This window comes from Terrapene carolina, unplaced genomic scaffold (genome assembly GCF_002925995.2).
Source record: "Terrapene carolina triunguis isolate 2854851 unplaced genomic scaffold, T_m_triunguis-2.0 Scaffold42, whole genome shotgun sequence".
In the NCBI taxonomy this organism is placed as follows: domain Eukaryota; kingdom Metazoa; phylum Chordata; order Testudines; family Emydidae; genus Terrapene; species Terrapene triunguis.
In genome coordinates this window covers 31,016,942-31,039,818 of record NW_020664393.1, presented here as the reverse complement: position 1 = coordinate 31,039,818, position 22,877 = coordinate 31,016,942, and the positions used below count along the sequence as shown (strand labels likewise).

The following is a 22,877-nucleotide window of genomic DNA, read 5'->3' as shown; positions in this document are numbered from 1 at the left end:
GTATAATGTAAAAGAGAAAACCAAAGCCAAATTACATTTATACAATTGGAATTCTCTTACATTTTGTACTAATTATTGCCCTTAAAAATCTGTTTCACAAGCAATTCTGTATATTAGCTAGTACCATTCAGTACTAGCCTTTGCCTTTCTTTGGTATGCTTTTGTGAAGGTTGTCAAAATAACAACTGATGATTGAGGGGAGGCTGTGCGTGACACACTGGGTTACTTTACTAGCTTTTCATACCCTGACTTCACAGATAAATTGAATTTGACAGCTGTCATGTCAGACTCCATTTGGGTACATCCCAGAATTGGACCAATTTGCATTCTGTGCTCAAGATATACAGCAGACTGGACTAGTAAGAGCTATTTCTGTATAAATATAAATATGACTTATGAGTGTGTAATTTCTTATTTTTGAACATTTAACTCTGATATTAGCAACATTGCATTTTTTATACTCATTCAGATAAAAGATTTCAGCAAGCATTTTAGAAAGATTTTTGTTGTTCTGGAAATGATTGAAATGTCATAGCAGAAAAATTACTTCATAGTATATTTAGAGAAATGAATAAATAGATTACTTTTCATTTTAAATATTGACTCAAAAATGTTAAAAAATCATGAGTTTGTTTTTCTTTTTTGCTTTTTTATGATATGTTATAAAGACAGCCTCAACGTTTTTTCCCCCTTGTTTGTTTTTCACATTAGAAATTCAGGTCCTGTCTAGGCTTCAAGATTTTATGGTTATAGTTAAACTAGGGAAATGGTGATATCACAAGTGATGAGAGGAGCCAAGTGAGTGAAAGTTGAGCAATTGACAATAGAAGGGACATTTATTCAGACTGTTTGCTTTTATTAACACTATATATTTAACTTCAATGGCTAAGTAACATTTTGGCTAAAAGAAGCCTTTGTTAAAATTCAACAGTCTTGTCCCTTTCAGTTAAAGTGTGAAAGCTCTCAGTAAGCCTCCCTGAGACCTTCTAGAGGTCTTTTGCCAAAACCAGGAAAAACCAAACTTGACATTCTTGATATAGTTAAGGTAGAAATACAGAAAATAGTTTTAAAAGCTTTCACACTCCTTTATAAATTATAAAGAAGCAAAGCTAAGCTAAATAAATAAATAAATCCACAAAAAACAAAGGCCAGAAACCCATTTTTTAAAAATATCCTTTGAAAGTTTCCTTAAAATGAATACATTGTCTTTTGAAAGAAAATAATGACCTGATAAGGACCTGAATTTCTCATATAGGTTATACTTATAGCTACACTTTAAGATGACTTCAGGTTTGGGACACACAGAATCCTCACTTCCAAAATTTGAATAACCTGCCTGTATACTAGAATGGGCATCTCAATTAATTGCTGATTTGGAATTAGTTGCATCCGTATAAAACAAGCTAAGATGCTTTCAGAAATCTGATAGGGAATACAGACAAACAACATCAGAAACAGAGAGACAAGATGGGTCATATCTTGTATTGGACTAATTTCTATGAGTGAAAGAAACAAGCTTTTCAATCATACAGAGTTCTTCTTCAGGTCTGGTCTGAAGAAGAGCTCCCTGTGTCTCGAAAGCTTGTCTCTCTCACCAAAAGAAATTGGTTCAATAAAAGATATTACCTCACCCACCTTGTCTCTAATATCCTGGAACCAACATGGCTACAACTACACTGCATACATCAGAAACATGTTAACTATATCTGTATTTGTTATAAATTATAATTTTCTTCAGCAAGATATGAGCAAAAAAATCCTCCCCCTTTTTTTAAAACAGTAACATATAGATATGTTTTTCCCCCAGAAGTTAGGTAAAACATTTTACTTTAAATAAATCAAGTTGTAAAACTCTTACTTCCAAACTAACGTCCACTTGTGAAAACATACAGTTAAGTTCTATAGAAGTAGGAGGGACCAGTGTCAACCTTTACTTTCTAGCCTGGGATGTGGCCTTTGTGATATCATCCACTTCCTGGAAGGCAAGAAAAGAAGAGGTGGAAGCTTATCTTCACCTAGGCAAGAATTAAGGGGTCATTCACAGTATATATATATGGAATGCTGGGCAATCCTGTTTGTGGTGCCAATCATTACACTATGCCGACCTCACATTGAATTGTTGGGAAGGTTCGGCAGAAACAAGAATTCTTCACTACACAACTGCCCAGCTTGTATCTCTGGGACTTATTGTTCCTTTTGTTGTGGAGGCCCTTCTTCAAAGCACTTAGCTCACTGTTTTACACTGAAAGTAAGTTTAAGAATGTGCAAAAAGAACAGGAGTACTTGTGGCACCTTAGAGACTGTGCCACAAGTACTCCTGTTCTTTTTGCGGATACAGACTAACACGGCTGCTACTCTGAAACCTGTCATTATTTAAGAATGTGAGAGATCTTGACCATCCCAACTTCCTTTAGTCAACTTGCTGTGGAAACAGGATGGAGTAGGTAGATCACGTCCAGTTAATTTACAGGCTTCTCTAGCTTTCAGGTCCTTATACCTAGTGAAGGAATTTTTCCCAGGAATAGAAGGGGCAGTCAAGAGAACATGCAACGTATTTTAGTATGGGCCAGAGGCCTTAGGTGAGCATGAATTGTTCTGTGCTCTTGACAGATGGTAAATGGCAGGAGTTTCATCCATGCCATCAAAGTTTCTTAGGTGGGCGCAGTCTGCTGGAAATGCTACTATGGGGGAGGCTAAATTTAGGAGGAGAGACTCCACCACGCAGCCAGATGTCCCTATGTCAGGTGAAGAAAAAAAAATCAACAATTTGACACAAGGGAAGAGAACAGTCCTTCAAACCTCAGCTCCTGAGGGAAGGCAGGAACTTCCCTGACAATAACTGTCCGAAGGTCTCTCTCTGAGAGAAGAGAAGGCCTGATTCTAATTCATCCTGAGAGGGAGGCACTTCCCACTCTCTCTGTTACTAACTCTGTTGATTTGCATTAGTTCCCCTTGGTTTTTGTTTATGGACTATCCTGAAAGGGGAGAGACTTTGAAGGGACCTGGCTGGAGGGCCAAGTCACAGAAAGAGGCAGACCACCACAGCAGTGGAGAGAGAGCTGCCATGCCACACCCCACCTCAAGGAGGTGCGCGCGGTGAGCCAACCCATTCACACACCAGCTGATGCTGTGTTATGTTCACACATGGTAATCAGTGAGGCTACTAGCATGAGCAAACTTACTCATGTCTGAGTTTGTAGAATCAGATCCAAACTGAGTAGAGGACATTTTTTTTCCAGTTTCTTAGAGGGGTCTGAAAATAATGAAGAATAAAAAATAAACATTTAAAACTATGAAAATTACTCGACCGTGTCTTCTGAAGTTAGATATGTGGCCTTATAGCGAATCTTGCACTTTTCATTATATAGTGACAAGTAGTAATAACCACATAATTTTTCAGTCAGTTTGGCAATCACATTCAGGGGTCAAAGATGAACATCTTAATTTAACATTATAGCTGAAAGGCTGAGGTTATACTATAAAGCATTAGTAGATATCTTATTAATTCTGTATAGCCGAGTTTGGTACCTGGAAAAAACCTAGACCTACACATCGAGTCTGGAAAAAAGTTCTCTTTTGTACAGCCTGCATGTGAAAACTGACAGAACAGTTATATTTAAGTCAAATTGTGAGCTCTGGATAATTTGTAAAGATGTTAAAAGAGTTTAAGCATAAAATGAAAATAGTATGGAAATTACAAGAGACATATTTTGACCATCATTAGAAGAATAATTTTTTTAAATATTCTTGCTGGGTCAGTTTGCTGCCTTCATGTGATTATTGAGCAGTTATTTATCAAACCAGCAAAACATCTGGTAATTTTAATATGGATATTTAGGAAAGTTTCCTTAAATGCAAATAGAATTTACTTGATTTTAATCAAGATAACTTGCCAGTACTTAATACCAAAATATTATTTTTCAAATACTATTTGAATTTTCATTTGGATTGAGGAAGAAGCATTTATCTATTATTCTAATTAACAAAATTTAGATTTATTCTCAATTAGGAAAATGGGAATTGGTGAGCTACAGTGCTGTAGTTCAATATAGATTTTACATTTTTCAGTCACTGATGTTTTACTTTTGTACTTACCATAGTGCCACAGATTTTTAAAATATCCCCCTTAAACATGTGAATAAAGGGGACATCAGAAATGCAGTTCGGTCAGTACTTAGTACCTGAATGCTATTGGTTTATATATTTTGACTGCATGTCTCCATCTTCACTGCATGTGACCATCTCTCTGTTTCTGTCCATTCTGTCCAATTCACTTCCATGTTTCCAAAATTTGTGAAGAACAAGGACGCTGGAGTCTTGCATTCCAAAACAAGACAGTATAAACCACCTAAGTGCTAAACCTGGAGCAACACAGAGGTATCCTTATTAAGTCAAATTTTAGTTCCAAGTAAATGAGTTATTGATTCTAATTTATGAACAGTGAACAATTTCCTTCCCTGACAACATGCTCTGTTATAAATATTTTATTTAATATGCTTTTTCATTCTCTTTATAGCTAAATATACATTATAGCTGTTTGTTTTTTCATACTAACATATTTAACCTCTTTATATAGAGTACACTAAGTGGCTAAATTTGCACATGGAGTAAGTGCCCACCATACACCCCTATGTGCACTCTGGACATTGGGTACAGGCATTAAAGTATAGGTCAGGTGCACAGCTCCCACTTATTTGCCCCAGGGAGTAGCTTATTCCTGCCTGTGTGCCCAGCACATAAACAGGTGGAACCAGGGCTCTTCCTATTCCCAGTCCTTCTCCTCCATCTTGTTTGTAGTGAGGAGAATCAGGCACTGATTCTGGGGGCACTTCCCCCCCACCACCACCACACACACACACACACACACTGCAGCAATAGTCACAATCTGAGCAGGGCCAGTTGGGAGTAAGAGGAAGGTGGTCTTACTCTGCTGCATAGTCCTCTTAAGGGCTGAGACATCTAGCCCATGAGTAGCCCAATTGAACTAATTGAACTCAGTGGGGCTACTCAGATACTTAAAGAAAAACACATGCTTCCATGCTTTGGGGCCTTCAAAGACAACTGCAGCATCTGTAAAGAATCTTAACTACTAACACAGATCTCCTGATTTATGCTGCTTAACTTTGGCTGCATATAGGAGAGTAAAAGAATTATGTAAGGAAAATAAATGCAACAGAAGTTTAAAGTACAGAGCATGTTGGGGGAACAGGATTACACCTGTTAATTAACTAATTTTTAGAGTATTTTTGTGAAAACCTACATGATTTTAGTTACTAGAATAAAACTGCTAACAAGATCTTCATGCATGCAAAATTATTTTGTTTAAGATGTGTTTCCATTTTCTGTTCCTACCTGTGAAACATACCATATAATGGTTTAATCCTAATCAAACATTGCAATAGCTTGAGGAGAACATGAAAATCATCTGTGGTCAATTATTTTAACTATAATGTCATTTAGTTCTAATGTCTGTATACACAAGTTCAGACACTGAGTTTCTTCTCATTTTCCCCAAGGTCTAAAATACAAATCTTGAAATGGCTCTTTCATCTTACTTTTATTTCTGCATTTTACCTGTCTAGCTTAGTGCATGAACTTGATTTTATCAACATCAATTCCTTGTGCATCTCTCCAAGTCTTATTTCCTATGTCACATAGAATTTGGGGTTTGTCAACGTTCCTTGTGCAACAGTGGGCAAACAGTCAATCTTTCCTTTTTTTTACCACATTTGAATGGCAGTGTGCATTGGTTACCTCTCAGGGTATGTCTACACAGGATTTTGGAGCAAGTTGCCCAGCTCGGCTCAACCGACTCGGGTTAGCACTGCTTGCACTAATGTTCTAAAAATAGCTGTACAGAGAGTGTTTTGAAGTTGTGGTCCTGTTGACCAGGGCTGAGAGGCTTACTCCCCACTCACTACAAGATGCCGTGTAGACATACCCGTGAAGACTAACCTTTGTGTATTTAAGGGAACGCTGATGGCCACATCCTGTAGAGAGAGCTGGATATCAGATGTTTCCTGGCCTCATTCTGTAATAGAGTTAAAAATCCATACAACTCCACAAAAGCAAAGAGCGTTGAACCTATAAAATGTCTCACACACACATGTTTGAGAGCACCTTGCAGTATAACAATAGAAATTAACAGGAGCTGACTTGTAAATACTGACACAAACAAAGAATTATAAATAATAGTGAAAAGCACGTTCCACAGATGCAGAGCCCATGTAGAGATTCCTGATAATATATTTGCAATCTCTGGATCATGATGGTGAAAACATGCACGGAAAATACTCTTCAGTTAATGGGCTTGCCTCCTCCTCCTCCTCCTCTGTATTACAGTGGCACTTAGAGCCCTAGTCATGGACCAGCACCCCATTGTGCTACATGCTGTACAAACACAGAGCAAAAAGATGGTCCCTGCCCACAAAGAGCTTACAAGCTATGTATAAGTCAAGAGACAATCAATAGATACAGACAGATGGGGGTGTACAATCATGTACACCACTTACTGTATATTTCCATGGTACCCAATTCAATCAAATTGTACAGTCACATTTCTGCCTTTGACTCTAATGAAAGGGGGCAACAGATCAGCTGTTGATCTCTTTATGTCCTCAATTTGGCTATCAACTGCAAGTCCATAATTTTTATCTTGGGCTCAGCTGTATTTCCCCTTCCTGGGGCAGTCCTTTTCATGGTGCCATAGTCTGCAATGAGATAACCTGCACATAGAAGGCCTGAATCTCTACTTAAACAGTTTTATGCTCTTGTAATTCACTGACTTCAGGCAAGTTATTCCTGATTGACACTGGTATCTGTGAGAGTAGCACCAGACCTTATCTACCTTCAAGGCTGAACTTTTTGTATAAGTTGCAGATAAATGGCAAGAAAGCTGAATTTGGTGATTTTCCCAGACACCCACTGCAATGTCTTGAATGAGAACAAGAAATCCCTCTTAACTTCATGAAAATATGGAGATATCTCATAGAACTGGAAGGGACCCTGAAAGGTCATTGAGTCCAGCCCCCTGCCTTCACTAGCAGGACCAAGTACTGATTTTGCCCCAGATCCCTCAGTGGCCCCCTCAAGGACTGGACTCACAACCCTGGATTTAGCAGGCCAATGCACAAACTGCTGAGCTATCCCCATGGCCCACGTTTTGTCCTCAGTGACATTGCCATAACAGTGCAGAAATTGCCCTGGTATCTCCATATTCTTCTCTATAGAAGTATTTTTATTTTACACAAATTATAACAGCCAGGTCAGACACAAAGAATAGTACTAGTGTGCAGGAGAATTTTCCTGCAAACTTGATGTCATTTACATAATTTTGCAGGCTTGAAATGACTGTTCATTGGCCTGGACATCACAGGAAGAAAGGTAAAACACTAGGAATATGGTTTAATGATGGCAACTTTAGTAACACATCTGGGAAACTATCCTGCAGTAATTCATCCAGTGTCCATCCCCAAAACTTTTAACCTGCTCCAAGCACTGTTGCTGGGACCCTATGGCGCTCTCCTCATACGAAGGTTGAGGGTGTGGAGGAAATCCTCTCCCTACCAGATAGTAGGAGACCCAGCCTCCTTCCTCATCTTCTTTAAGGGGCACTCTTTGCTAATACTAATTCCAAGTCCGGTTTATTAGGATCCCCCTACTGAACAAGTACCTGCACTGGACACTTATCAGATAGTGACAACATGAGCACCCTACAACCTACCCTGTTCACCAGCTCCCTGAGCTGCTGAGAGGAAGCCAAGCACAAACCACCCAGGCCAGTGATGGGAAAATTCTTTCCCAGCCCGAAAAGGTGACTAGTGTAATGCCCATAGCAAGGTCACTGAAAATCGGGCCACCTCTACTGCTTAAGGAATAGCTGATCTAGCTTTCAGCTAGGTTAAGATAGACAAATTAAAATATGGCCCAGCAAATGCACGTTTTATATAATCAGGTAAAGAGTTGACTGTTGGAAAGTGGGAAACAAACAAAATTTCAGTCTCAGGTCTCTTCTGGCTCTTTGTGAAAGATATATATGGAAAAGGTATAAGGAAGCTAACTAAATTTACATGACCCAATTACATATTTTAAAAAATGATACCAACCAGTTAATATTTGATAGAGAGAGAGTATTATTAAATTGTTATAGAAGTTTTCCAAAAAATTTAGCGATGTTGGTACAGTAAAATAAGACAAGGTTTTACTAATATGCAGTTTAATTTATACTTGATCTTCATTACAATATTTTGTTTTCTTTGTTACTTGAAAAAGTGATTTTAAAACATTTTTCAGATTTACATTTGAGTCTTCTATTACTTCCCAGTCCTTTCTGCAACCGCTCTTTCTTGCAGCACAATTTTCTTGTCAAGGGAGGACCTAGGAGCTACTGTAGGTGTCATTTCTAATCCTGTGAGAAGTCTTGTTAAAAAGTGATGCAACTAGCTACCTACCCCAAGAGTCTGAACTAATTATCTTTCTCTTCTCTAGCATTGAGTGAGGTCTCCTGTTTGGCAGCCCACTGCCTTCACACCAGCAAGCCTGAACTAATTTAATGCAATAATAGAAAAGGATCTTGTGATTTAAACTACTAATTCAACAACCCATTCATAAAGATAGCTATTATTTTTCCATCTGTCAACTACTTTTCATTATCATTATAATACATAATTAAAGCTTTATTCTTCATATTTCCTGTATCTTTTCTTCTTTTTTTCATTTTTTGACATCTCATTTCACAGGCAGTCCAGAAAAGTGGAAAAATATAACAGCCAAAAACAGACTAGGAAAGACTCCACATCTGAAACAGAAAGGTAGGATTGATGCTACAATACGCAGCAATCTTCTCTCTTAGTCAAATTGGTTCCAGTGCACCTGCTGCTACTTTAAATGTCACCTGTAAAACACTAAATGTATAAAATTACTAAAACAAATTCATGCTGCCTTAGTTTAAAGTACTGATGAGCTCACATCTATGTTACAAGCTTGTCATTGCCTGGTATGTTGGCCTCATATATGTTATATCATAGTATAGAAGTTTTCTGGCTTTCTTCATTTATGGATGAACTCATAGGCCAAGATCAAAAGTCACTTTTCTGTAAATTTAATTATTCAAATCCTTCACACATTAAGTCCTGGAAGTTTTGGCACTGGATCTCTATGATCAGGATGTATGTATAATATGTAGAAGCCGTGAAAGATTGCTTTGTTATTGTACTTCACCCTTGATATTTCTTCCTGTTTTTTTACATTTTAAAAATAATTTTGACAGACAAATCTATGTATAAAATGTGAAGCTAACAATAAATAATTGCAAAACAGATTCTCTTAATATAACATAAAAGTTGCACAATTGAAGTTGCAAAAATTAAAGAATTGCCACATTCAAATAGCAATGTTAATATGGACATGCTGTACATCCTTTATTTTCTAAGGTATCCATTTCACCTTGTAAATAGAAATATATTAAAAGACATGTATAGAAAATACTACAGTTTGTAATTATGCAATGTTAATATTGCTGCTGGAATTTTAACTTTTGCTTTTATTGAGTTTTACTGTGCATTTATTGTGATTTTAACTTTCACCTTCGATGCTATAATAATATAGGAGTTTTGCACCCAGGTTCTTCATTTTAACAAAAAAAGGTCAAAGAAAAGAAATATATGTGCTTAATAATGGTAGTATTCTACTGGTTCCAGTTAGGTTTAAGTGCACATCTTGATGAGATAGTGAAAGAGGGGTAAGATCCCACTTTTGCTGGAGACAGATTTCTGTAAGGCTGGCTCAACAGGGCAACAGAACCCCTATTTACACTATGAGAGGTGAATACTGCCTTAAAAAAAAGATAAAAAATTAATTTTGTTTTCAAACAAAAAGCTTATAATTCGTATAATGTAGTAAAAATTGCAGACAGATTGCAGATTCCACTGAATCTTTGATTTTTTTCCCCGAAGCCTATGATTTTCTATGCTTACTCTAAAGGTAGGAGGTTTTTTTTGCTTTTTTTATTGTTTAATTTTATTTTATATATTTTTATTTTCCTGTCCCAGTAGCAGCTCCTTTGCCAGGACAAGCACAGATAATATGCATTGTAAATGATATTATGGCCCTAATTAAGTCAATAGGCATTTTAGCATTAATTTCAGTGGGGCCAGGATTTAACACTATGTTTTGAAAAAGGTTCAGTGCTTTATTATGCTGTGCTAAAAAACTTAATGGATGCCCACTGTGCATACTCAAAACTTGCTTATACGCTTATAAGTTGAGTTTTGGTTTTCCCCTGAAGATAGACACATCATACAACCCTTAGTGAATAGAATGCCCTTGCTGAATATCAAATTTCAGCCATTTTTGCTGTAGCCTTGTGCTTTATATGTTTGTGCTTTAAAAGAGGGTATTTATATATTTTTACAATGGGGAAAATGTGTGTGTCTCATGTATTGTAAGAAAGAGAGAGAATTTTCCCCATGCTTTTAAAAAAATAATAATAATTCAAGCAAAGAGTAAGTACAAAAATTAGTAGTGATAGCTATCATTTCCCATGGCTCTCGATAGGACTGAAGCCAGATTGTCCTCAGGGAAGATGGCCATCTCTTATGCTATATGGTTAAGAAACTGGACAGGAAACTGGGAGGAAAGACACTGTGGGAGAAATGATGGAGACTTAGGTTACAGGGGGAATAAAGGGTGCCAGAGAGGGAAAATAAGAGGGAAAGAAGAGCAAAGGAAAGGGAAGGATAATATGCAGAGTGAGCAAATGACCATAGGAGCCACATGGGGAAGAAGGGAATCTGAGGGAGCATGGAGAGGGGGATGTGAGTGGTCAAGGAGGTGTAATGGGAGTAAAGAGAGATAGGATGTCGCTAAGGGAATGGGGTGGAGATAGAATGGCTTTTGCTATCACCACAGGGAATTAGACAGGGCAAGTGAAGTCCCTCTCTGTGCTAACCATTGGGCAGGCCCGTATTTCTCTGTGTGTATTTAAGGGTGATTTTGAACCTGAAATGATCATACACAGATTGAGGGTGGGCTGCTTCCTTCTAAAGGATCAAAAATCGTAACACAAAACAATCTCCCCACCCCTCCCCCCACCACACCTGATTTTAAAACATCTAATGGTTTGTATGCTAATCTCATGATTGGGGGATGGGTCTGACTCATGATTTTTGATCACTTGGGATTTGCAACTGTTTCAAATGGAGAGAAACTGTTTTGCAGAGAATGTGAATCTGGTGTATTTTGCTGGACGTCTGAAAGCTAAAAATGTAAGCTTATAAAATGCACTCTGCTTTTGCATTCTAAGAATGAACACACTTGTAATTATATTACATTCAGATATCGTATATTCTATGTCTACAACAAGCTATTTTTCTCCCAATAAGGAATTAACCTACGTCTGAGATCCAAACTTTACTGACCACTTTAAAGTTTTGATAGCACTTGCACAAAACACAGGAAACATAAAATGTTTACACATTTAGTTAGCCTTCTTTTATGTTTTTGTGAGCAAATTTGAGACTGGATATATCTGTGATATATATAATAGTTTTGCATTGATTTATAGATACAGGATTTAATGGATTTATAGCTTGGTACTGCAGTGTCATGGCCTCTGTTGTGTTAAAATCCCTTCCAATTATCCAGTAGTCAGTCTCCTTATAGCTACAACAATCACCACTTAAAGTGTCTGAGCGCTATTTTTTTACTAATGTGATGTTTGTTATTAGGGGAGGTCAGGAAGATTATAAAAACCATTCTGGACTTTTTAAAATATTTCTTTACCTTTTAAAAAGCATCCATGTCACTAAGTACTCCTTTACGTCCTGGGAATGACAAAAGCAAAGGCACCGACTCCGTGGGTGCTCCAGGGCAGTCACCTGGCATGGAAGATTTCAGCTGAAGTGATAGAAGCAGGCCAAGTTATAATGGGAAGTATCTGGCAGTCTTAATAATAAAATAAATAAATAATTATTATTGTTGTTATTTATATTATTGAAGCACCTAGGAGCCCCAGTAGGACCCCATTGTACTGTACAAACATGTGCTTTCAAATTAAGTATAAGATGAGAGAAAACAGAGGGATGCCGACAAATTCGGGATTACGAGGAAACAGTGACCTAATATCGTCTAAGTCAGACAGACACAGGGTGGGGGAAGGCGTGTAACATACAAGCAGAGTGATCAATGTGATGGCAGCAAATGGGATACTAGTTCCACAATTATTATTTTGTGGGGAGAGGGTTATTTAGTAGGGGAGCAGCTAAATGTAAAGAAAGGGGAAGGAATGGATAAGGAGGACAGAAAAGGGAACAGGAGGAGGGACAGGTGCAGAATGAAGCTGAAGGGATGGTGAGAAGGGAGGAGAGGGAGAGGGTTAGAACAAATAGCCAATTAGAACAGGACAGAGAAAATCACAGCGGATTCTACAATGCTGACTGGAATGTCCAGAGGTCCAAAGGTCCCTGCTCCCCCCAGTGGCGTTTCTATCTCCTGATTGAGGTGTTATTAGAGGAGGTTTTGGAACAAATTAATAAATTAAACATTAATAAGTCACCAGGACCAGATGCTATTCACCCAAGAGTTCTGAAGGAACTGAACTGTGTAATTGGAGAATGGCTAATTTCAGCTTCTGTGCCAGATGACTGGAGGATAGCTAATGTGACTCCAATTTTTAAAAAAGGCTCCAGAGGTGATCCCAGCAATTACAGGTGGTGAGCCTAACTTTGGTACCAGGCAAATTGGTTGAAACTGTAGTAAAAAACACAACTTGTTGGGGGTAGAGTCAGCATGGTTTTTGTAAAGGGAAATTATGCCTCACCAATCTACTAGAATTCTTTGAGTGGGTCAATACGCATGTGGACATGGGTGATCCAGTGGATATAGTGTACTTAGATTTTCAGAAAGCCTTTGACAAGGTCCCTCACTAAAGGCTCTCAAGAAAAGTAAGCTGTTATGAGATAAGAGGGAAAGTCCTCTCCTGGATCAATAACTGGTTAAAAGATAGGAAAGAAAGGGCAGAAATAAATGGTCAGTTTTCAGAATGGAGAGAAGTAAATAGTGGTGTCCCCAGGGGTCTGTACTGGGCCCAGTCCTATTTAACATATTCATAAATGATCTGGAAAAAAGGGTAAACAGGGAGGTGGCAAAATTTGCAGATGATACAAAACTACTCAAAATAGTTAAGTCCAGAGCAGACTGTGAAGAGTTACAAAGGGATCTCACAAAACTGGGAGATTGGGCAACAAAATGCCAGATGAAATTCAATGTTGATAAATTCAAAGTAATGCACATTGGAAAACATAATCCCAACTATACATATAAAATGATGGGGTCTAAATTAGCTGTTACCACTCAAGAAAGAGATCTTGGAGTCACTGTGGATAGTTCTCTGAAAACATCCACTCAATGTGCAGCGGCAGTCAAAACAGCAAACAGAATGTTGGGAATCATTAAGAAAGAGATAGATAATAAGACAGAACATATCATATTCCCTCTATATAAATCCATGGTACACCCACATCTTGAATACTGCGTGCGGATGTGGTCGCCCCATTTCAAAAAAAGATATATTGGAATTGCAAAAGGTTCAGAAAAGGGCAACAAAAATTATTAGAGGTATTGAATGGCTTCCGTATGAGGAGAGATTAATAAGACTGACTTTTCAGGTTGGAAAAGAGACTACTGAGGGGGGATATGTTTGAGATCTATAAAACCATGATTGGTGTGGAGAAAGTAAATAAGGAAGTGTTGTTTACTCCTCAAAACACAAGAACTAGGGGTTACCAAATGAAATTAATAGGCAGTAAGTTTAAAACAAACAAAAGGAAGTCCTTTTTTGCACAACGCACAGTCAGTCTGTGGAACTCTTTGTCAGAGGATGTTGTGAAGGGTTCAAAAAAGAACTAGATAAATTCATGGACAATAGGTCCATCAATCTCTATTAGCCAGGATGGGCAGGGATGGTGTCCCTAGCCTCTATTTGCCATAAACTGGGAATGGGCGACAGGGAATGGATTATTTGATGATTACCTGTTCTGTTCATTCCCTCTGGGGCACCTGGCATTGGCTATTGTCAGAAGATAGGATACTGAGCTAGATGAACCATTGGTCTGACCCAATGGTTCTTATGTTCTTATATCTGTCTCCTCTCTGCAGTCCACATGGTGGGAGGGAGGAAAGGTACTGCCTGGGTTCTAGTGCCCCCACAGTGTCAGGGTCTCCCCGGCTCAGTTTTGGATCCAGCAGGGTGCTGGGAGGGGAGGGGGGAGAAGAGTGGCCCTGGCTCGGCCTCATTTTACTCCCTGCCTTACAGTGCAGCAATCTGCTTCTACCAGATGGAGTCTCTGGCTAGAAATGCACAACTCAGTCACCCAAATAACCTTAGCTCTGGCCTGTTGTTCCGTCATTAAATAAGCATCTGATTATGATTAATGTGTTATTGTAGCTGTGTTGATCCCAGGATATTAGAGAAACAAGGTGGGTGAGGTAATATATTTTATTAGACCAACTTCTGTTGGTGAGAGAGACAAGCTATCAAGCTTACAAAGAACTCTTTTTCAGCTCTGTGCAAGATACTCAGAGTGTCACAGCTAAATACAAGTTGGAACAGATTGTTTAACATAAGTAGTTAATGCATATTGTAAGAAACTATTCAAGGTGAAGAGGCCAGTTAATACCAAGCTCATCATCAGAACCAAGCTCCCCACAGACCAGAGCCCACCAACGCAAAGTGGCACCAAACCCTGCCAGAACAACAAATGCAAAACCTGTAGACATGTCTCCACAGCAATGACAATCAATACTTACCAACAACACGCCCTCCGAGATCTACACATGCCTATCACAACACATGGTACACCCCAGTAACAGCTACGTTGGTAAAATGAGACAATCACTACGCTCTTGAATGAACTTACAGAAAAATGATAAAAGACAAAAACACCATATTACCCATTCACAATGCTATCACTCCATATCTGACCTCTCAGCACTTAGCCTAAAAGGAAACCTGCAAAACCTTCGTGAGCCTATAAACTTAAATTCATAACTTTGCTAGACATTAAAAATCATGGACTCAATAAAGACACTGGATTTATGGCTTATTTCAACAACCTCAAACCCACTAACTCCCAGTTTTGTCCTTTAACGGCGGTAATGTTAATTGTCCACTTCATCTTGGTTTCTTTCACCAACAGCATGTGGTCCAATAAAAGATACTATCTTACCCACCATGTCTTTTTGATTATGACTCAAGCATTTTAGTGTGTTTGAACCCATATTAGATTGAATTGATTGAATTGATACCGAATGGTACTGAGGCCACTGGCTACCCTCTGTTAACGAAATGGACATTGTCCCCCATTGTTCCCAATGAAAATAAAGCCAAGCTGCCCTCAGGAAAAATGGTAGCCCTCTATGATTTATAGAGGTGAAGATGAACAAGTGAATGGAGGCCGTGGCAATCTTTACAGTGGGTACTCAGTTACTTAAAGGACTGATTTTTAATTAAATTTACCTCATAAATTCTCAGAAAATTCATTCTGTATCCGAGAGCAAGTGGTATAATTTTGGGGAGAATATACTTTATTTTTCATACATAAAGAAGCAGAATACCCGCATTAAGTGTAACTCAAGTTTAACTGTAGTTGGAGTTGTAACTGGGCTTCCATGAAATATATTGTTTCTCTAGAGGTGGCCCCAAAGCCAAACTATAAGTAGCATAGCATAGTACATTTTGGAACTACATAAATAATAGCAAAAAAATCTACTCCTAAAAAGATTATTAGTATATAGGATTCCACCAGAAATAAAAGGGAAACAGGTACGTGTGTATTGGAAGTGGGCAGGTGTATGGTCAGTCCTTTGTTTATGTTGGGATTTTTAACTTGGGTGCCAGTAGTTGTAGTTTAGAAATCTGAAAAAAATAAATTAATTAGCAAATAAAATATTGTAAATAGAAGTAGTGAGACGGCTCAATTCAAAAGCGTCCTAAACAACAATGCGTTTTATGGAATATCACACAGTTGTGAAAAGCAGAAAAGAATTAAAAAGGCACAATTTGTTAATTTAAAAGTTAATTTTATTTGCTTACTTACTCATAGTTCAGGTGATTATATTTAACATTGCTATATTATATTTAACATTGTTATACTGAGGCCATTAAAAAATTGTACTTCATTTTTACTTTAATACAGTTTTCATTATTAGTCCTGAAGAATTGTATCTCTAATTTAGAACCCAGTTCAGCAAAATACTTCAGCACATATCTAATTTTAAGCATGAGTTGTCCCCAAGAGGCTAGTGAGATTATACATGTGCTTAGGTACCTTACTGAACTGGGACCTTCATGGGAATTCAGGTAAAATTTTAACACCAATAAAAATGTGCATTTTGAAAACACGTGTACTGTGGTTAAAAGTAGGCTTTGATTTTTTTTTTCTGTAATGGTGGTACTTCATCAGAGTATTTTCCAGATGTGCATTAGTCTTCATTTGCTATAGTTAAAGTAACTGAAGCTGAAGCTAATATTTTTCGCCAACCAGCTGTTAAATTCAATGCAATTTATGAACTACATGTTTACATGGCATAGGTATCTGCAGTGAGGGTTTTTCTGTTTATCATTTTGAAAACAGAATTGTAGGTTGAATTAATCATTTTTCAGAGTCTGAAAATGTGAACATGTGTCTTATTAAGCAGGCTTTCGGTTGCTTTCACTGGTGGAGGGAGGCATGGGGAAGCTTATGTGGAGCTAATGACTGAACAATTTCTTTTTGGCCCTAATGTTTTAGGGTTCTGCTACCATGTCTTTCTAGAAGGGGACTTCCAACCCCAAGAACAACTGAGCAGCCAGTCATTAGGGGAAAACATCACACTCGCTCAAGGTCGAGTGAGCATTCTAGTATCAGACCATTATGCTCTGTACATCATCTAGTTCCAGGAGGGTCGGCGCCACCTTCTCCACTTCTGACAAGGTTCCTATTAAATGTACAGCACAGCATTCATGTCCTACCTCCCAGATGTCACTGTGGTGTTGTACTTTCCCGAGTATACGGTGCATTCACTCTTTCTAGCACACTACTATAATCCTTTCTCCATGGTACTTACACTTCTCCCATATCCTCTACTCCGTCTATCTTCACTGTCCAGATGGTGCTTTTGACTGTTGAATTATACAGTTATGGAACATGAGAGTTAAAATTTGACTGTGTTTTGTCCTTCCATTGTTTTGTTTATGTACTCATATGAAAACTTGCAAAATATTTTGTTTTTAAAATGTGCTGTAAATAACACACAATTTCCACACAATTAACTCTTGCTTTACAGCAGCAGGTTAAGAGAAAGTAATTTGGCCTATGCAATGCTAATTGCTAATACTCACCATCTGTAATTTGTTTAACTTGTATTAATGTTTTTCAGATAATAGAAAAAATTGAGAAATTATATATGTGTAACTTCAATATATTAGATAAATGTAACATATTTAGAAAATATAATACTGTACCTGGCAATGAAGTTTAACAATTAAGCCCTGTCAGTAATCAAGCTTTTTCTCATCTATGTATTTTAGCTATAGTATTCCAGGTTACCAGCAATGGCCTTAGGAATTTTATATGTAAATTTACTTGAACTTCATAGATATCTGGTGTGTTAAGCTCAGTGTGTCTAAAAGAAGCCAACCTATTTAGAAATTATGCTAGTTAAGTTCATCTATCCACACAGTCAAAGCAAATGAATTGAGAATATCTACTTGGGTAAGAGTATTAAAATTCTGTGGAACTGCTCTAAGAAGTTGCACCTATTATCAAACACACACACACACTACAAAAATTAACAGAAACAGTGCCAATAAAGAACTACACTTCTTCAAAAGAAATGTTCAGAAAAGCCACTTTACCTCTATAATATTAGATACTTGCAACTTAATTCTCTGTTGCCCTGCACCATGTTAAGTTTGACACTAATGCAAACTGGGTATAAAATATCAGAGGGGTAGCCGTGTTAGTCTGGATCTGTAAAAGCAGCAAAGAGTCCTGTGGCACCTTATAGACTAACAGACGTCATGACATGCATCCGACGAAGTGGGTATTCACCCACGAAAGCTCATGCTCCAATACGTCTGTTAGTCTATATGGTGCCACAGGACTCTTTGCTGGGTATAAAACGTTACCAAATTAGAATGGTAGTATTTTACACCCCTTTGCATTGGTGGAAATGACTGTACAAGGTGGGAGACAATAGTGAACCAGGCCCTTAGACTCCTGTCTGCGGTTTGCAGTTCCTGTCTAGAAACATTGAAGAAACATTGAGAAACTAAAGATGAAGCTCTGTTAACTCTCCAGGCATTGAGGACTGTATGAGAGAGACAATATGGCATACATAACATTTCTGCATCTTCCATATATGCATTTTAATATCGGCATTAACTTTACCACTCAAAATATATTGATTCAGATTTTATTTGGATTATTTTATTTTATCTTCATTCCATCTGCAGAATACACCAACAAGGAAGTCCAACTCAGTCACCTCCTGCAGACACATCATTCAGCAGTCGTAGGGGAAGACAGCTTCCGCAAGTTCCAGTAAGAAGCAGCAGTGTAGAGCAAGGTATCAAATAATGAGTTTATCATAATTCAGAATCTTGGATTTCCTTCCTTACCTTATTTTACTTTGTCTTTCATAATAAAATGTTCAGTGCTTTATTTATTTCTACCCACAAAGGAATATATTTGAATGAAAGAATAATGGTAGATTGGAAAGTATTGTAGAATTTGATTGGTTGATTATTCTATAGTCTCCTGGCTTGGTTTGGTTTTTGATGTATACCTTAAAATTTCTATTGCAAACATTCCATTGTCTTAGTACATACCTACCCATGACCACAGATTTAGTTAGTGTTCAGGTCACAGAGCTCAGTGATGTTACTTCTAATACCACTTTGCTCATGTTCTGTTAACTTGGATTTGTTGGATGAGATTAACTGTTGTACTTTGATGATAGAAACTGATGAATGTCAGATAATGTCAATCTCTTTTTTGTTCCCTGAGTCAGACAAAGGCCTACTGAACAGAGTGAAAACACTTAGCATTAAAAATGTGAAAGCATGGGGTCATGAACTGGTGCATGTTTAAGGAAACAGGTGGTCAAGCAAAGAGAATTTTTCCTTATTGAACAGTGCAAAGTTGAGCTAGGTTGCTGTGAGAGGTGCTGTATCCAAATATATCAAACAAGTGTTAACATAAGTGTTTCCTTTCCCATCAACATACTGCAGCTCAAGTGTTGGTTACTATATTAAAACAAAACAGATTTAAAATATGGTTTAATTTCACCTTGGGAAATATGTGTAAATTCAGTTCTCTATTATTCAGTGCATTGACTATATCTGACAACTCAAAACTCAAATTACCAATACTGCAGATCTTTCTACTAAGCAGAAACTAATGCATGTAAGAACTTCTAATGTTTGTACTTCCTGTGTTTCCTGAAATATTGTCAGACACCTTCCAAAGCAGATGGTGTAGTTCGCTTTGACTTCTTTACCAAGCTAGGTATACCATATACTTCTTTGCATGATAATGAATTAATTGACTGGTTACATGAGCTTTATGGGTGTGAGCCATCCTAAAAGTATCATTATAGTACATGCTCACTGACACATGAAAATGTTTTCCTGTTCACTATATTTATTTATTGTGAATATTCAGTATACGTTACTGAGTTTGACTGGTGGGTTCGACTAACTCTGAATTTTATATTCAGTTCTTCTAATTATATCTCTGTAAGAGCTAAGGACTCTCTTGGTTTTAAACTGGTGGCAAACTACCTCTGCAGCTTAAATTTTTGTGTTGCCCAGTGTATCTCTAAGTTGGGAGCTGTGTAAGAATGAAAGTATGATATGATTTCATACATTCTGTGCATCATAATTCTTATGTGATTCCTGCATTTGACACAATACATGAAAAGAATATACCTGGTCTATCACTTTTATTTTGACTAAGTATTTTTCTCTAGTGGATATTCACTTATTATCATTATCACTAGATAATGTGTAAGAAATAACATTCTAGTTTATATTATGTTGACAGAAATTTTAAATGTATGCAGAATTTTGTATGAGTTGTGAGACTGAAAGGAGGGAGCTGGCAGTTACATAGCTAACAAGAAAAAGTTAAACAATCAAAAACTGAAGCTAAAATTAGCATATGTTCAGAGGATTATTGATATTACAAGTACATATGAAGTGGAGTATTGATATTTCAAGCTGTGAATACTTATTTACACTGGTGATTTATCCTCTCTCATCGTAAGTATGCAAGGGTTAGCACATCCGTTTCTCTTGCTATTACTCTAGGATTGTATGTTATATCGTTCATGTCAGTGAACTGACAATGTGGCTGGAGGTTGAAGAGAAGACTTCCTCCTTTACATACTGATTTTCTTTTTGTTGTGTGATTGGGTTGCCATTTTATTGAAGATATCTTTTCCCATTTTTTCCCTCTATTTAACTTACGATTGTGGTTAATTGTGGTACTTCTTTGCAAACACGCATGAAAAACGTTAGTTTAGATGTTGTTGAGTTAAATACAGACATGATTACATATACATTTCTCTGACATACAACTCGATGAAATGTAGGCCATAAAACCAAATACTTGCTTTGATTCATTGGGTCAAATTCTGCCATCTGGTACAGCTGTCCAACCCACATCAAGCCAATTTCAGTATAAAATGGAATAACTAAGAGTACAATTTGGACCTAATTTAGGGTGTAATCCAAAACATATTGAAATCAGTGGAAGATTTCCTATTAACTTTAATTGGGATTGGATAGGTCCATAATGACTTCAATTCACAGTCAGCAGGGCTACATGAATGTAGATGATGGCAGGATCCAATGCGATCTGTTAATGTTAGGGGGAGCTGCACTTCTGGGTTCAATATTCTTTGCATTTCCTTCAGTTGTAAATAAAGCCAGGTAGTGTTGGGAAACACTACATCCTGCATTTGAAGAGAATACTGTATGCTATGATGTTATGAGTTTATGGAAAGTCGTGTTAATTCTCCTGAACTAAGAGGGGTGAATACAAATGGTTTTACAAAAAAATCCATTTTGTGGACTATAATAATCATTGTAGAAAGGTTATAGCAATATATATCGACTGTAAGTGATATCATTCATCATGATTTTGCATAGTCAGAAGACATACCAGCTTTCAGTAAAACAATTTTAGTATTGTGTAAAGCTCTTGCTGTCAGAGAGGGGAATGGATTTTGGAATGAGAGGTGGGTGGCGGTTTTATTTTTTGTTTTGACAAATAATATTATTGTGGAGCTGTTTATTCTGTAGTAAATTATGACATCCGTGCTAATACCTCTTTTACAGGATTTACACAGTATCTCAGAAATTCAATTTTGGTCATTATTAAGTTAGGACTGAAAAAAAAGTAGTTCTGATTTATTGCCTGTATCAGACAATGACTGATAAGTTAACACTCCTGGAAACAGTTTCAATTTGAAGCTGATGGAAAGCCAACTTTTGAGCCAGTTTGTCAGTTTAGAAATGCCCATAATTGTAGAAATACTACATAGAAAATCCTATAGAAGAAACCTCAGGGTAAAGGATGGTGACAATCCCATTGCATCATAGAGGCAGGGTGATACCTGTGGTCAGGTACAAAGGAGTTCACAGAACACAATTTTACAGGTAAGGGGAAAATTCCAGTGTAAGATATCTTTTTGTTCCTAAAATTCCAAAATGGCATAATTTTTTAAAAAATGAACTTTTGGGGGCCTTTAGTTCTAAATGGAGATCAATGCCTTCGTGTGTTTTAAAAAAAATAATTATCTATCAAGTTGTTTATTTAGAAGAGCTATAAGACATGCAATAGTATTTTTCAACCCATTGCAGTATGTAAAAATTTTAGCACTTGGACTCGGCTATGGACTTCTCTCAAGCAACAGAAATTTGAGTGAAAGTCACGATAACATTTGAGTCAAGTGTTTGTATCTGTGCATTGAAATGCAAATATGGACCTTGATATGCAACTATGCCAGCTGTATCATGGCAAAAATTTCCAGACTCCCGTGATCACGTGGATCTCATTGCAGGATCAGGGCCTGAGAGGTCTGCAAGTGAAAACTATTCTCTACGGGTGTTTTTACATAATTCACATTTCTAAACATCTGTAAGTATTTGCAAATAAGCTACCATGGTCATTACCCAGACTTGTAGTATTTTGAAATATATCATTTTTCTTTCCTTGTTTTAATTGGCAATATTAAAAAAGGATATAAAAATAGCATGACGATTTTTTGACTCAATGGTTAAATTAATGAAATTCTAAGCCCTGGCAAAGAAGAGTGTGTGTGCTCAACTTGTCACATTGTGCTGAGCGATTGTAAAAGGCTTGAATCACTCTTTGTTACTACAGTACTCAATATTTAAGTGGCAAGTAAAGAGTGGAGTTTCTGTATTAACTATGAATTTCTCTACTGTTGTATCACAACTTTTTATACAGTTGCATAGATTTTGTTGTTAGCGTCTATGTCTGTAGTCTTTACTCAGTCCTTTCTCTATTGATAACAAGAACTGACTTAATGGGAGTTTGACCTGAGTAAGGATTTCAGGTTGAGCCCATACATTGTTATTTGGTAACTATTCACCTTATTGTTCAAGGAAATTCATACAGGTTGGTGTTCCACAGCAGTTTTTTTCTAAGGCCGTCGTTAGCTGAAGTAGGTTGTATTCTGACAAATGAATAACTGAGAGGCATGTGGTTAAGAAAAGGTGTATTAGAGCTTATCGAAATTTCTGAACCAATGAGACACATGGATGATAGTATTTATTATGGAAACTACTTTTCAAGAATCCTTTTAGA

The 22,877-nt window shown here is 37.3% G+C and overlaps 1 protein-coding gene across 25 annotated transcripts in view; it reads left to right on the top strand.

Annotated features, from left to right (window-relative positions):
- Window positions 1-22,877, top strand: part of RIMS1 (regulating synaptic membrane exocytosis 1) — a 484,827-nt gene that overhangs the window by 337,518 nt on the left and 124,432 nt on the right. For 9 of the 25 annotated variants that reach the window (XM_026654648.1, XM_026654756.1, XM_026654729.1 and 6 more), the window contains one exon: window positions 18,494-18,606. In XM_026654648.1, the coding sequence (XP_026510433.1) occupies window positions 18,494-18,606 (113 nt within the window). Of the gene's footprint in view, window positions 1-4,299; window positions 4,378-8,738; window positions 8,811-16,787; window positions 16,971-18,493; window positions 18,607-22,877 lie in introns of all 25 variants that reach the window. The other 16 variants (XM_026654647.1, XM_026654716.1, XM_026654741.1 and 13 more) reach the window with 5 other exon arrangements.